Source organism: Gastrolobium bilobum, unplaced genomic scaffold (genome assembly GCF_033153095.1).
Source record: "Gastrolobium bilobum isolate Gb01-03AN ecotype WA unplaced genomic scaffold, APGP_CSIRO_Gbil_v1 utg118497, whole genome shotgun sequence".
Lineage (NCBI taxonomy): Eukaryota > Viridiplantae > Streptophyta > Magnoliopsida > Fabales > Fabaceae > Gastrolobium > Gastrolobium bilobum.
The window spans coordinates 13,509-28,834 of record NW_026897793.1 but is presented as its reverse complement, the minus strand read 5'-3'; the positions used below and the strand labels follow the sequence as shown (position 1 = coordinate 28,834).

General features: G+C 45.3%; 1 protein-coding gene across 1 annotated transcript; it reads right to left on the bottom strand.

The window, feature by feature from the left end:
• Positions 1-6,525: 6,525 nt before the first annotated feature.
• LOC133310364 (uncharacterized) lies at positions 6,526-9,540 on the bottom strand. The gene has a single exon (XM_061511281.1). It carries the CDS (start codon positions 9,538-9,540, stop codon positions 6,526-6,528), a length of 3,015 nt encoding a protein of 1,004 aa, XP_061367265.1.
• Between the last annotated feature and the right edge of the window lie 5,786 nt (positions 9,541-15,326).

Below are 15,326 nucleotides of genomic sequence, written 5' to 3'. Positions count from 1 at the left end.
CTCTTGGGACAACAAGGAAATCAATGAGAGTAATGATACAATACAAGTGGCCAAGTCTGCAGATGAAAGTATTTATAGGAAAAACTAAAAAGAGTGGAGGAGACTGGGCCACGTATCATAATCTAATTCAATTATTTTTTCAAATGAGAGACGTAACGTATTTTGACTCTTACTATATTTTCCCATAGTCAACTAATGTTGTCATGAATGTTGCCACTTGTGGTATTACTGGAATATCTATTCCTTTATTAAATAAAAAAAAAAATGGGACTTAAAGTGAGAACAATCATAAAAAGATAGATAAAATAATAAAAGTCAAATTTTCTTCTTCTTAATTTAATAAAAAATGTACTGAGTTTAAGTACTATAAAAGTGTGGAAGATATTTTGCACTTGTATAAGTTGCACAAGAATAATTCACTCGAATACGTATGCAAAAGTTTGAGTTTAATTAAAATCGATGGGTGCAATGCAGACACGTATATTTATAGTAATCAACTAGTGAGTGAACGAGTGCAAAGCAACAGTAACCCCATAAAAGGAAAGAGTTGGCGCGTGGGATAGGTAATCCCCACTGAGTAATTGACCATAGCCACCATGGTTTCACTTTCAGAAATAGCAATCTCATCTACGCAACACTCTGACTCTCTCTCAGACGTTTGCACAAAAATATTATCAAACTGTCACGCCAACAGTAAATTTTGTCAAAATATCACGTGACATAATTCGTTACACAGTATAGCGAATTATGCATACAAGTAATTCGCTACACAGTATAACAAAATATGCCACGTCAGAACCAAAAATGTCACATGTCAAATTTTGATAAATTCGCTACCCTATGTAGCGAATTTATCAAAATTTGACATGTGGCATTTTTGGTTCTGTACATTCTGACGAGGCATATTTCGCTACACTATGTAGCAAATTACTTGCATGCATAATTCGCTACACTGTGTAGCGAATTATGCCGCGTGACATTTTGGCAAAATTTATTGTTGACGTGTGACAGTCTGATAATTTTTTTATCCAAGCGTAGCACTTTGGTCATTGTCCCGTCACTCTCATCCCTTCACCCGTTTTTTTCTTCCTATTTCGGTCTTCAAATAAATGCCTCACTGCAACAAGAATCTTTCCCATTCATGACATATGCACTTTTTAAAACGTTGGTCTGAACAGAGAAAAAAAAGGAGAATGAAAAAGAAGTAGGGAGATGAGTTCTTGATAAATTTATTCAAAGAAAATGGTTTCAATGTTCACAAACTTGATGTTTGCTGCTGCAAACAAGTTGAGAACCGCTCAAGGAAGTTGATAATGAATCGGCGTTGGGTCCATTCTGTATTTCGCGTTTTAGATGGTTCCAACTCTTCTACCAGTAAAGAAGCAAAGGCGAATAAGTTATTAGTGCTAAAAATATAATAAATGTTGTTATAAATTGGTCAAAAAATATTGTACCGTTTAGTTCTGTGAGCCCACCATATACCCTTTGAGGGTAATGTTGTTATATGGATGGTACATCTAGCTAAGGTAATGACCAGGCTAGAAGGTATTATTCCAAGATGAAGCAAGCAGATATCAATGGTAGACAAATAGTATGGGTATGACTTAAGAATAAATGGGCGTAAATACACTACATAAAAGATCCCCTTCCTGTTGTGCCCATGAGGGCTATTTATAAGTAAAATGGTGTGGGTTGGTGAGGTGGGGATCAGCCCTTCTTGGGATGTGTCCCCCTGATGGCAGTGTTAGGCGCGGTTGGCGCTGCCACGATGGCAGCGCTGCACCTACTGCATCAGGCGATGTCAGCACTGAGCAAAGGGGCAGATTCCTTTGCAGTGCTTATGGCGACTGGGTTTAGCGGTTAATGTCCCAAAGTGAGACGTTTTGGTGTATATTTTGGACGTGCTGTAGTCTTGGAGAGCGTGAGGGTCCACGTCAGCCCTAAGGGCTGACTCAGAAGAAAGCTGAGGATTGGGCCTGAGTAATTGGGCCGCTCCAGTGCTTGGGCCATCCGGAACAGGAGCCCCCTAGCTTGACAGCAACCGTAGGATAGTGCCAAGTTAAATGCTTTGGGGCGTTACCTTTAGTGCGATCACCTCGATTGATATCGGAAGAGTGACAGTTTGTCTCTAGCTCCTCCCAGGGTATTTTGGGTTTTTGTTCTTCTGGAATTTCTGGCGTTTTACTTGGGCGTCCTTCGAGAAGGAAACTACTACAAAGCCCCTCATCGTCGTGGCGCCAGGAGCCCCCAGCCTGGTGACGAGCATAGGCTGGTGCCGAGGCAGGTAGGATTTGGCGACGTCTTGTTTGGCGATGTGAAATATTTGAGCATGGGCGATTCCTTTTGGTGATTGTTGTAACAAGGTCATTGATGACGATGATTGGTGGGTGACACCTAGTGAAAAGGCTGTCGCTTCTGGCACTTTAGGAGGCTTTCCAATTTTCGAGGAGTCGTAATGATGAGTTTTCTCATCATTACTATTTATTGCAGGCATCCAAGCGTCACAGGGTTCGGCGCATTAATGCGACGCGACTGGTGACATGTCCTTTGAAGTGACCATTTTGCCCCCTTTTCTCAACCGCCCGTTGCACGATGGCTGTGTCATCGTACGGTCAAGTGAGGAGGACTTACGTGTCTGTGCGAGACCTTCTCTTGTCCTTTTGAAATTACCACTTTCCCCCCTTTTCTCAACCGCCCGTTGCACGATGGCTGTGTCATCGTACGGTTAAGTGAGGAGGACTTACACGTGTCTGTGCGAGACCTTCCTCTTCCTCTTTCTGTATAAAAGGGGGAGACCCTTTGTTGGGGTTCTTCCTTACACGAAACCTACCTTGTTGCGCTTTTGCTCAAAGCCTTTGTTTCCTATCCTCAGTTCAGTGTGATAGTGCCGGTCTTCTTTCTCTCCTTTTCTGCAATTCTCAGGTATAGTCCTTCTTCTTTTGTCGTTTCTATTCTTGTTTCTGGTTGTCTTGTACTCCATTTTTCTGCTGTATTGATGGTTGGGTTTACAGAACCTATCCCTGGTCTCATACTTCCTGAACCGGAAGTAGAAATTAAGGAAGAGGAGTTTGATGAAGCCTTTGAGGCACTAGGGGATAGTGCAGTGGGGCCAACGATGCGAGAGTATCTGGCTAGTCGCGCCCCAAGTCATCCTTTAATTCCTGGGGTTGAGAAGTTGCCCCATGGGAAAGTACCCGAACTTTTGGGCTTTAGTGAAGTGGAGATTCAAAAGCTCCTTCCCGAAAGAGCCTTAGGTCCTGTGCTCCCGTATGCTGGTGAGGCGTCATGTTCTAATCCCGGTAGTGGGCGCCGCGGGTTAGTTGGTGAGGAGAGTTCCAGATATGGCGGGCGTCCGCCTGCCGGCTCTAAGAGGCGAAAGGTTGCTTCACGTCGTCGTGTTTCGCGGCGTTCTGATCTCGGAACTGGGCGATTAATTTGACCCGTATCCAACATCAACTGGCAGCGACAAAACCGTCCTTTAGAGTATTATTTCCACCCTCGCCCTTCTTCTGTTGCCCTTCGGACGTCTCATGGTCAAATTCCTCCCATCCCCAAATCTTTCCATCGTCATATGTATGATGAGTCCACAGAGAACCGTTTAGGTAGATATCACCCGGAGGATGGTCGCCTTATAAGGAATGGCGTGTGGGATGCCATTTTTGAAGACATAGGGCTTTATAAGATACCGCCTGCTTGGTGACCTTCTAACCTGAGCTATTCAGATTTTTATTCAAGTTCATCAGACACCTCGGATTCTGATGGTGAGTTAACTGTGTTATATTTTTCTTTTTTTCTTTCGTTGTGCTTGACGTGGGGGGTGTTGGAGGTGACAGGAGTGTTAATAGGGTGAGTTGGACTATCCCGTTTCCTTTTGCAATGGTCTTATTGGCGTCAGTGAAGTTTAGAGGACTGACTGTGTGTTTGTCGCTCCTAGGTAGGACTTTAAAAGACTTTCCAAACTTATGGCGACTGTTCCGTCGGACGATGGTCTTGGGGAGCGGGAATGGGTTGATCCCGTGGTGGCCACAACCTCTTCAAGCTATTCTGACAAGGGTATCTTACGCAACCACTATAAAGGTGAACCCAGCTTTAGCATAACTGAAAATGGTGCACACGAGACGAAGTGGCAACCGGTCGCGGTCGGTGCTGATCGTCGGGCATGTGACGCGCCTCTTATGGCGTTCCGATCACGGTGGCGATTTATGGTGTACAAAATTCACTTTACTGATCAGAAAGTGAGGTTTCCGCTGTCCGAGTTTGAGATGGAGGTGTTATCTCACTTACAGGTCGCGCCTTCGCAACTGAATCCCAATGCTTGGGCGTTTGTCAAAGTTTTCGAGAGTATATGCAAGTATTTCGGTATGGACTACTTTGTACGATCATTCTTATGAAAATGATCAGACAATTAACAATGCTCCAGGCGATGGAGGGGATGACTACCCTCGTGGGCCATCTGAGGCTGTAGGTTCACCTCCTCTTTCTGAAATTCCTGTGAGCAGGGCGCTCCGCTTGTCGGAGAGGGAGCTCATCGACGGATTCCCCAATACCAGGCGTCCTAAGAAGGTTATGACTGCGCATTTCGACCGTCAGCAGTTCATGGACTGCACCCAAGTGATTATTGGCCGTATCCTGGGCCAACAGGAGATTACCCTGGATTTTGAGGAATGGTGTTCCCAACAGGAGGATCGTCTTGTTGATTTGGAGCGGCAGGTTAATAGCTTGACCGCTGACGTGGGGCGCCTTGGCAAAGAAGTTGCCGATGGGAAAGCTTCTTCGAAGTCTCTGTTCGCGAAGTTAAAAACGGCAGAGGATGCGGTGAAACTATTAACCGCCGATAAAAGCAACCTGAGTCAATCAGTGGAAAATTTGAAGAAGGAAAAAGAGATTCTTCAAGAGGAGAGAGATCAATTATCTTCAGATTTATTTGCTGCGCACGGGAACCTTCACGCAAGGGATGACGATTATAAGAAGGCTTCTGGGCAAGTGGAGAAGTTGGAAGAGGCTCTAGCCGGTCTGATGTATGATTCTTTCAACAACGCCCTTAAACAGGTTGTCGTCAGGTATCCTGGTGCTGACTTGACTGGCCTGGATCCGTCTTATGATGTTGAGGATGGCCAGATTGTGAATCGCCTTGAAGGTGATGTTGTGAAGGTGATTGAAACGGCGCCAGAGACTGATGACGATGAAGGAGCTCGCGGCGTGCTTCCTATGAGTAACACGGATAGTGATCATACACGAGATGATGGTGGGCGTGTTACATCAACCGATCCTGTTGTGGGTGGCGGTGGTACTGAAGTCATGATTGCTGGGAAGAATGATTAGGCGCTAGAGGCGGTTGCTTCCGCAGTTGAAAAGGACTCGGCCGTTCAGGCTCAGGATGTTTGAGATGTGCTGGCGACATTCCTTTAGGACTTAGGCTTTTGTTTCGACGCGGTTGGTATGTCAACTGTGGCCTCTATGTTTAAAAACTTATCAATATCAACGAAGGGATTCTCTTTACATTTGTAGTTTTTCCCGCTTTATTTAAAGGACCACATTATTTTTCTCGTTTTTCCTGAGAACTAAGCCTGATTTAAGGGCGTTGGCTGGGGGTGAGGACCATCCCAGTCCAACTGCGGCGAGGGTGAGAACCATCTCGCTTGTTGGACGTTGGCTGAGGGTGAGGACCATCCCAGTCCAACTGTGGCGAGGGTGAGAACCATCTCGCTTGTTTAGCGTTGGCTGGGGGTGAGGACCATCCCAGTCCAACTGCGGCGAGGGTGAGAACCGTCTCACTTGTTGGGCGTTGGCTGGGTTTGAGGACCATCCCAGTCCAACTGCGGCGAGGGTGAGAACCGTCTCGCTTGTTTGGCGTTGGCTGGGTTTGAGGACCATCCCAGTCCAACTGCGGCGAGGGTGAGAACCGTCTCGCTTGTTGGGCGTTGGCTGGGGGTTAGGACCATCCCAGTCCAACTGCGGCGAGGGTGAGAACCGTCTCGCTTGTTGGGCGTTGGCTGGGGGTGAGGACCATCCCAGTCCAACTGAGGCGAGGGTGAGAACTGTCTCGCTTGTTGGGCGTTGGCTGGGGTGAGGACCATCTCAGTCCAACTGAAGCGAGGGTAAGAACTGTCTCGCTTGTTGGGCGTTGGATGGGGGTGAGGACCATCTCAGTCCAACTGAGGCGAGGGTGAGAACCGTCTCGCTTGTTGAGCGTTGGCTGGGGGTGAGGACCATCCCAGTCCAACTGAGGCAAGGGTGAGAACCGTCTCGCTTGTTGGGCGTTGGCTGGGGGTGAGGACCATCCAAGTCCAATTGCAGCGAGGGTGAGAACCGTCTCGCTTGTTGATTAATTTAACAGTATAGGCGATCAATGTTTGCTTTTTATTGAACACACGGGACTCTGCCTCGTTAAAAACCTTCCCTAGTAAAACCCATTGGGATAAAAACGTAGGGAAGGAAAAGAGTGCAGGTGAAATTACATGGTATTTCAACTATAGTACTGTTTGAGCTTGTCTGCGTTCCACGCCCTTCGGATCGCCTTTCCGTCTAACGTCTCAAGTGAGTAGGCTCATTTTCCAGTTTGTTTGCTACACGGTAGGGACCTTCCCAATTAGGGGCGAGCTTTCCTTCTCGGGCGTTCTTGTTTCCAACGTCTGCTCTTCTGAGAACCAAATATTTTTCTTCAAAAATTTGTGGAATCACTTTCTTGTTGTAATAAGTGGCAGATCTTTCTTTTGTCTGGCGATCGTTGTGGGTGGCGTATCTTCTTACTTCGTCCAGCAGATCCAACGCTTCTTTCAAGTGCTGGTTGTTGGTGACCTCTGTCACGTGCTCTCGTCGCCAGGAAGGCTCGCCTATTTCCACTGGTATCATGGCTTTGGCACCGTATGTCAGCCTGAAAGGCGTTTCTCTGGTGGAGGACTGGGCGGTAGTTCTGTACCCCCATAGGACGTTGTCTAGATTTTCTAACCATGCTCCTTTGTGCGTTTCTAGCCTCTTCTTGATTCCTTTCCCCAACATTTTGTTGGTGGATTCTACTAAGCCATTGGACTGAGGGTGTTCTACAGCGGTAAAGTGATGTCTGATCTGTAGACTGTTCATCAGTGCTCGGAACTTGGCATCAGTAAATTGAGTGCCGTTGTCAGTAATGACCTCCCTAGGGATACCAAATCGGTAGATGATGCTTCTCCAAAAGAACCTTCTTGCTTTTTGGGACGTGATAGTAGCTAAGGGTTCCGCCTCTACCCATTTGGTGAAGTAGTCAATGGCGACGATTAGCCACTGGACTCGTCCAGCCGCCTTGGGAAAAGGCCCAAGAATGTCAATTCCCCACTTGTAGAAAGGCCATGGAGATGTGATTGACGCCAATTCTTCGGGTGGTGCCCTGTGTACGTTAGCGAACCTCTGGCACTTTTCGCATTTCTTTACATGCTCGTGAGCGTCACGTTCCATGGTTGGCCAGTAAAACCCTGCTCTCAACGCCTTCTTTACCAGCGAGTGACCACCTATGTGATGGCCATTGATACCTTCATGAATTTCTTCAATTACGTACGAAACATCATTAGGGTTCAGACATTTCAGGAGTGGGGTTGAGGTCCCTCGTTTGTATAAACATCCTTTTACTAGGCAGAAATGTGCGCTCCGCCGTATTAGCTTTTGACCTTCATTCTTATCCGAGGGTAACACCCCTTCGGCTAAGTAGTTGATGATAGGCGTTGTCCAGGTTTCCTCAGTGGCGTCCTCTGGGGGGTTAGAAATGCTTATTACGATGCACGGGTTTGGCATGTTGTGCTGGATTACCGATCTGTTGTTCCTTGGGCTTTTGGTGCTTGCCAGCTTGGCGAGGATATCTGGCCGTGTATTTTCAGCTCGCCTTATATGCTCTACTTCAACTGCTTCAAAACTTCCAATCAGCTCCTTTACCTTCTCCAAGTACCTGCTCATTAATGGTCCTTTGGTTTGGTATTCGCCTGAGATCTGGAAAGCTACCAGTTGGGAGTCAGTGAAGACTTTGAGGCGTCGGGCGCCCATTTCTTTTGCTTGGAGCAGTCCTGCCATCATGGCCTCATATTCCGCCTGATTATTTGTGGCGTTGAAATCAAAAGTCAGAGAATGTTCGAGTGCTACTCCATCTGGGTTTTCAACAATCATTCCTGCGCTCGATCCTTTGGCGTTCGAAGAGCCATCAACGTACAACTTCCAGTTACCAGCTGAAGGCGTTTTAGTTGCATGCTTCTCAGGATGGGGGTTTGGAGTCATCTCGGCGATGAAATTTGTCAAGGCCTTAATAGCCGTTCTTGGTTCGTAGGCGATCTGGTATTCTGATAGTTCTATCGCCCAAGACATCATTCTTCCAGCAAGGTCTGGCTTATGTAACACTTGCTGAATTGGTTGGTTTGTTCTGACAGTGATTGGATGGCACTGGAAGTACGGCCTTAAACGCCTTGCAGCAAAGATGAGTGTTAATGCTACCTTCTCAACTTGCTGGTACCGGAGTTCCGCTCCTTGTAAGACTTTGCTGATAAAATAGACAGGCTTTTGTCCTTCCTTTGACTCCTTGACTAGGGCCGCGCTGATTGCCTCCGATCCGACGGCGAGGTATAAGTACAACATTTCTCCGTGCTCGGGTTTGGAAAGTACTGGTGGGCATGAGAAAGCCCTTTTGAACTCCTGAAAGGCGCTCTCGCATTCTTCTGACCATCGAAAGGCAGTCCCCTTTTTTAACAACCCGAATAGGGGGAGGGACTTGTGTGCTGAGTTTTCCAAAAATCGGGCGAGGGCTACCAACCTTCCAGTTAGCTGTTGAACTTCCTTGATTGTTTGCGGGCTCCGCATTTCAATGACCGCCTTACACTTGTCTGGGTTGACCTCTATGCCTCGCTCCATGAGCATGAAGCCAAGGAATTTTCCCGCGGGAACACCAAAAGCACACTTGCTGGGGTTGAGGCGCATGTTAAATTTTCGCAGTCTTTGGAAAACGCCTTGGAGATCTGCTAAATGTTGGTCTGTCGTCTTTGATTTTGCTATCATGTCATCAATGTAAACTTCTATACAATTGCCGATCAAGTCTTTGAATACCCCGTTCATCATCCTCTGATACGTGGCGCCCGCATTTTTCAACCCGAAGGGCATCATCGTATAACAATAATTGGCGTTCTGAGTAATGAACGCCGTTTTGTCTTGATCTTCCTCTAACAACTGAATCTGATTATAGCCTGAATATGCGTCCATAAAAGACAACATCTGGAAACCAGAGGCGTTGTCAACCAGCTGGTCGATGCTTGGGAAAGGATAGGCGTCCTTGGGGCAGACCTTGTTAAGATCTGTGTAGTCAACGCACATTCTCCACGCGCCGTTTGATTTCTTTACCAACACTGGATTGGACAACCAAGTTGTGTACTTGATTTCCCTGATAAACCCGGCGTCGTGGAGTCTTTTGATTTCTTCATCGATGACCTTCTGGCGATCAAAGCCAAACTTCCTCTTCTTTTGCGCAACTGGTTTTGCTTTAGGGTCCACCGACAAACGGTGGCAGCATACGTTTAGGTCGATACCTGGCATATCAGACGGTTTCCAAGTGAACAAATCTTTATTTGCTTTTAACAACTATATCAGCTTTCTTTTTACTTCGGGTTCGATTGTTTCCCCGATTGTTGTCATCTGGTGATCCGCCTCGCCCAACACCACGTGTTCTAATGCTCCGTCAGGCGTAGGTCTGGCGTGCTCGACTCTGGGATCGTCCCTGGCGTCAAAATCTACCAAGAAGCACTGGTTGTGCTCGTTCCTCCTCCTGTCGGGATTTCCTTCAGCTGGGGATGTCTCCTTCTGCTGGGGTGTCGCTTCTTTTTTTAAGGTAACCTCTGTCATTGGCCGCAGAGAGATGTTGTAGCAACTTCGGGCAACAATTTGATCTCCTCGTATAGTAGCTATGTTATTATCTCTGGCTATGAACTTCATTGCCAGGTGGGGGTGGGAGATGCTCGCCTCAAAGGCTGCAAACATCTTCCTGCCTAGGATGGCGTTGTAAGCGGATGGTGTATCCAGCACTAGGAATTGGATGTCTGCGGATCGTGATGTTGGCGTCGTTCCAAGCGAGAGACGCAGGTTTATCACCCCCAAAGGCTTGGTGGTGGTAGCATTGAAACCTGAAAGTTCACCTGCGACAGGAGTTAGATCGTTAATTGTGAACCCTAATGCTTTGAGACATGGCAAGAATAAAATATCGGCTGAGCTGTCGTGGTCAACAAATACACGGTTGACACCGTAATTGGCGATTATAGCTTGGATGACAAGTGGGTCGTCGTGCCCGGGGAGAACGTCCCCCAACTCGCTGCTGTCCCAAACTATGTTTGGCCTGGCTGGGCCATGGTGCCCTTTATCTTTGCTGATCACCTTTCCTGCAATCGCCAGGCATTGTTTTAGATGCTTCTTCCTGGCGTTGGACGTTTCGCCCCCGCGCTTAAACCTCCAGAGATCATATTAATTACTCCGTGCTTGATGGTGGCGGAGTCTTCTTCTTCAACTCGCCTCCCTCCTCGGCTCGGGCTTGTCTGTGTTCTGGTTCTTTGAGGTGAGTCTTCTCTTTGGCCTCGTTCTTGGTGGGACCGAGCGTTGGCCTGATTGGTTTTCCTCATTTCCGGCGACTTGCTTCGGTCGCGGTATCGCTTGCCTGATCTGGAGGGGCGAGCATTATCTCCTCCGTTTTTTTGTGTACCGCCTTTGATGAGTTCGTCGATCTCGTCCTTGAGGCGCCTGCAATCCTCTGTGCTGTGGCCGCTACTGCGATGAAACTTGCAGTATGGCGCGACCGCTTTGCTTGGTTGCTGGGGCCTTTGGTTGCTTTTGGGATCCTCTTTGTAATCTGTTTGTAAGATAGCGTGCGACTGTCGTTCGGATGTGTCCCGCCCAGAATGGCAGGTGGAACGGCTGGATGCTTGGTTTCCTTTCCTATTTTTCTCAACATGATTCCTTCCCTTACTGATCACCTTTTCTTGACAGTTGGAGTCATTAGCTCGACTCCCTTTGTATTCTTCAATTCTCATAAATTCATGCGCCTTGTTCTTGACTTCCTCTAAGTCAGTAATTTCATGTCGTGCGAGCTCGTAAGCGAACTATCCTTGTCGCAAGCCTGACAAGAGTATATGTACCTGTACTTTGGGGTCTAGGCCTTGCACTTGCAAGGCCTCTTTATCAAAACGATCTAGGAAGGACCGGAGGGTCTCGCCAGAAAGCTGTCGGACTTTTTCAAGGGCGTGCACGGATTTGGGTACGGGGCGACTGGTTGCAAAATGGGATTGAAACTTGCTTGCTAAATCGTCCCATGACGCAATGCTGCCTGTTGGCAGGCTGGTGTACCAGGTAAGGGCTCTCCCTCCCAACAATGTTGGGAAAGTTCGGCACATGAGTAAATCTGTTTCGGCATGGAGTGTCATTGCTGCTTTGAATTTCTGGATCCACTAAAATGGATCGGTATCGCCAACGTATGTGGTGATGTTGGAGGGACCCTTGAAACCCAGGGGTATGGGAGTTAGCCTCAGGCTATCGGTCAAAGGCTTGTTATGCACTGACGTGTGGGCAAGCGTTACTCTGATATGTTCTCGTTGTGGACGAGGCATTTGTAGGGCTTCAACGGAGTAGGAGAGGGTCGGGGTTTGGTGGAATGCTTGTTGAGCATCATATGGTTGTTGGTTAGGATTCAGGCAAGATACTTGAGGTTGTGGAACGGCTGCGTTATGGGGTTGCATGGCGTAGCCATGGAAAGGGAAACCAGCTTGGTGAGGTAGTTGAAAAGGAAAAGCTACGTTAGGCGTGTATGGCCTAGGAAGGTATGGGGCGACCATGGGTATCTGGTGGTCATGGTATACTGACAGTGGTTGACTTTGGGCTGGTAATGGAGGACGGGTGAGATAGGCAGGTCGTGAGACAACTGCTGGAAATGGCATTCCAAAATGGACTCCGGGGGGAGGTGGCTGGTTTAGGACTACATTTTCTCCCTGCATCTCACACACGGGTGCTTGATAATGTTGCAGGGCGATCCTAGCATCGTTCGTTGGCAGCAGTGGCCCTATGGTCTGTAGTGCAGGAGGTTGGACTTCTCTAGCGGCCCGCTCGGCTGGGGCCGAGTGCATAGATGGAGGGGAGCTTGGTTGTACTGTCTGTACGTGTCCTTCTGGCGTCATGGCCTTGGCGTGCTCCGCTCTCCTGGTGGTGACAACCATGTAGAGTTGTAAAAAGCGTCTGGCGGTTGTTTGTTAGTAAGAGGAAATGACCCGTCAAATGGATCTTTGGGTAAGAGAATGAGAATAGAAGTTTATCGTTTCCCACAGACGGCGCCAATGTACCGTTTAGTTCTGTGAGCTCACTATGTACCCTTTGAGGGTAATGTTGTTATATGGATGGTACCTCTAGCTAAGGTAATGACCAGGCTAGAAGGTTTTATTCCAAATGAAGCAAGCAGATATCAATGGTAGACAAATAGTATGGGTATGACTTAAGAATAAATGGGCGTAAATACAGTACATAAAAGATCCCCTTCTTGTTGTGCCCATGAGGGCTATTTATAAGGAAAATGGTGTGGGTTGGTGAGGTGGGGGTCAGCCCTTCTTGGGATGTGTCCCCCTGATGGCAGTGTTAGGCGCGGTTGGCGCTGCCACGATGGCAGCGCTGCACCTACTGCATCAGGCGATGTCAGCACTGAGCAAAGGGGCAGATTCCTTTGCAGTGCTTATGGCGATTGGGTTTAGCGGTTAATGTCCCAAAGTGGGACGTTTTGGTGTATATTTTGGACGTGCTGCAGTCTTGGAGAGCGTGAGGGTCCACGTCAGCCCTAAGGGCTGACTCAGAAGAAAGCTGAGGATTGGGCCTGAGTAACTGGGCCGCTCCAGTGCTTGGGCCATTCGGAACACATATAGTATATTAACAAATGCAAAAGACTTTAAAGTTTTAATGATTGAAAATAATATTGAGTTAAAAACGTATAGGTTTCAGGTTTATATTATTAAATTTGAGCATTGGAGCAACAGGTAAGCTGCAAGAACTTAAAGCAATAAAGGAAGAGCAGTCATTTTGTGAAAATCTCTCTAAAGCTATCTTCCAACCAATATTTATCAACCAAGATGATGGATTTAGATCTCGTGTTCTACATAAAAGTTGTATATCTCTCTTTTATCTTTTTAATGAGGCCAAGATCATATCAATTGGATAAGTATAGCTCAAGTTGTGTCCAAAATACAAAGCTATATTTTTGTTGTCAAAATGTCTCACCAGTTGCTCGAAAGTTCAAGTAAACCAGCAAGTTGGTCAATTTACCTCGCCAGTTTGCTCGATCGAGCGAGAAAACGAGTGAGCACCCTAAAAAAAAAAAGCCCATATATATTTCTCATTAAACGAGACAACCTAGGGTTTTTTCAATCATTATCTTTGGTCAGAGACTTCTTGGGAGAGCAAGAGGAAGAGCTTTTGAGAGGAGAAGGAGGAAGAACAACTCAAGGCTTCACCGTGGATCTTTGTTAATCAAGTTTTATCATGAACTTTTTTTACTTTTCATCTATTGTTTTTGTTTCCATGAACATGCTAGGCTAATTTCTTTTATGTAGTTAGGGTGAGATGAAACCAATGAGTTCTTGAACACTGCTTATGCTTTTTTGTAATTAATATTTATGATTTGAGTTATGCAATTGATCTATTCACTGATGATTTGTTTTGTTTATGACTTGCGCACTCATAGATAAACACATAGAGTTTTGTATGTCAATATGGATATTAGTATCTTGATTTCGATTGACCAATTGCTAGGATTTGTATGATCTATCCATAGATTTATAAATTCTACGACGTGAGAGATTCTTGATCTTATTGCTTGCTCTAGAAAAAGGCTCTAAGGGATTAGGGTTTTGGATAAAGTAAAGGATTAAATCGCCAAGGGATTGAGGGGTTTAATCACCTTAGAAAGAATTGTCAATAACTTAATCTTGAATATTGGTTGCATGAAAGGATAGACTTGCGAAGAAAACATTAGAAAAATCGAATCTCTAGCTATACGCTTTTGCATATTAGATTTCAACTCGTTATTCCGTTCTTGTTTGCGTTCTTGTTCTTAGTTTTTAATCTTGTAAAATCAAAAATATTATTTTTAATATCCGTTTATATTAATTCAAAATTATATTCTCCAAAACTTACAAGATCGGTCCAATTTTGGTATATAAATAAGTTATTGTTTAGTAAATTAATCTTTGTGAAAACGATATTTTACTTTTCACTTTATTACTTATATGATCGGTGTACTTGCCGCAGTCGCAACACCAATCATCTTGATAGTGATAATGTTGCTAAGGAAATCGAGAAAAATAATCTGAATGATGGTTTAAATGACTGCAATTGATTTGTCTGAGGGTATGGCAGCTAACATGTTTGGTAATGAAAAATACTCGAGTACCTCACTCAGTACTTGAGTACATAATGCTTAAAAAAATTTGGATGACGAACAATACTTGAGTACTCAACTAGTGTATCCGAGTATATATTGTTTGCGAAAAATACTCGAGTAACAATGTCCTATACTCGAGTACATAACTCGGTCAACGATCAAATAAGAACATATGTGTGATATGTTTTGGTACGAGGGAAAAATAATAATTTTAACTTTAATAAGGAATACAATGATCAAAATGCCTTGAATATTTATCCAAATATTTTATTTATTTATTTATTTTTATACAATCGTACTGCCTCTCAAGTTAAACTTATAACCTTTTGTAAATTACTCAAATCCTTCTATGGACAATCACAACAAACAATATTAATAATATCAAGTCTCAAAACGGTAAAATATTAAGTTCGTAGATCCTTTTAGGTTCTTTATATATTTATCCCTAATTATATAATTGTTATTGTAATGGCTCCGGATCAATTTAAACATTTTGTGACGGGTTAATTTTTTATAGAAGATCGGACTCGTGAACGTATGTCGTAGAGTTTGAGATCTTGCTGTAAAGAATTTTAGGATACACCACTTCAAAAGCTAGTTCAAATGGTAGGAGTGTTCAAGGCCTTATAAATTTCACATTAGTTGCTCATATAACTAATGTGAGGCTATATATCTCAGCACGTCTCCTCACACAAAAACCCTTTAAGTTTGAAGTGTGGATATTGCAGAGGTCCAATTTGCTTCAATATCCGCATGAGGATATGTTCTAGGGTTAATCAACGGCGCCAAGCCTCCAAAAGATAAAAGGCCAAGTACTCTTTGACAAGGAGCAGGTGCACGAGCTAATTCTAGTGAATAGACGAAGGAGAATTCGTTGGTTTCTATTTTTTTTTAATAAAATAATATTTAAACTTTTTAAAGA

What these genes read in the sequence shown, in the direction of transcription:
- LOC133310364 (XM_061511281.1), bottom strand. Translation starts at nt 9,540, where the DNA reads ATGCCAGGTATCGACCTAAACGTATGCTGCCACCGTTTGTCGGTGGAC.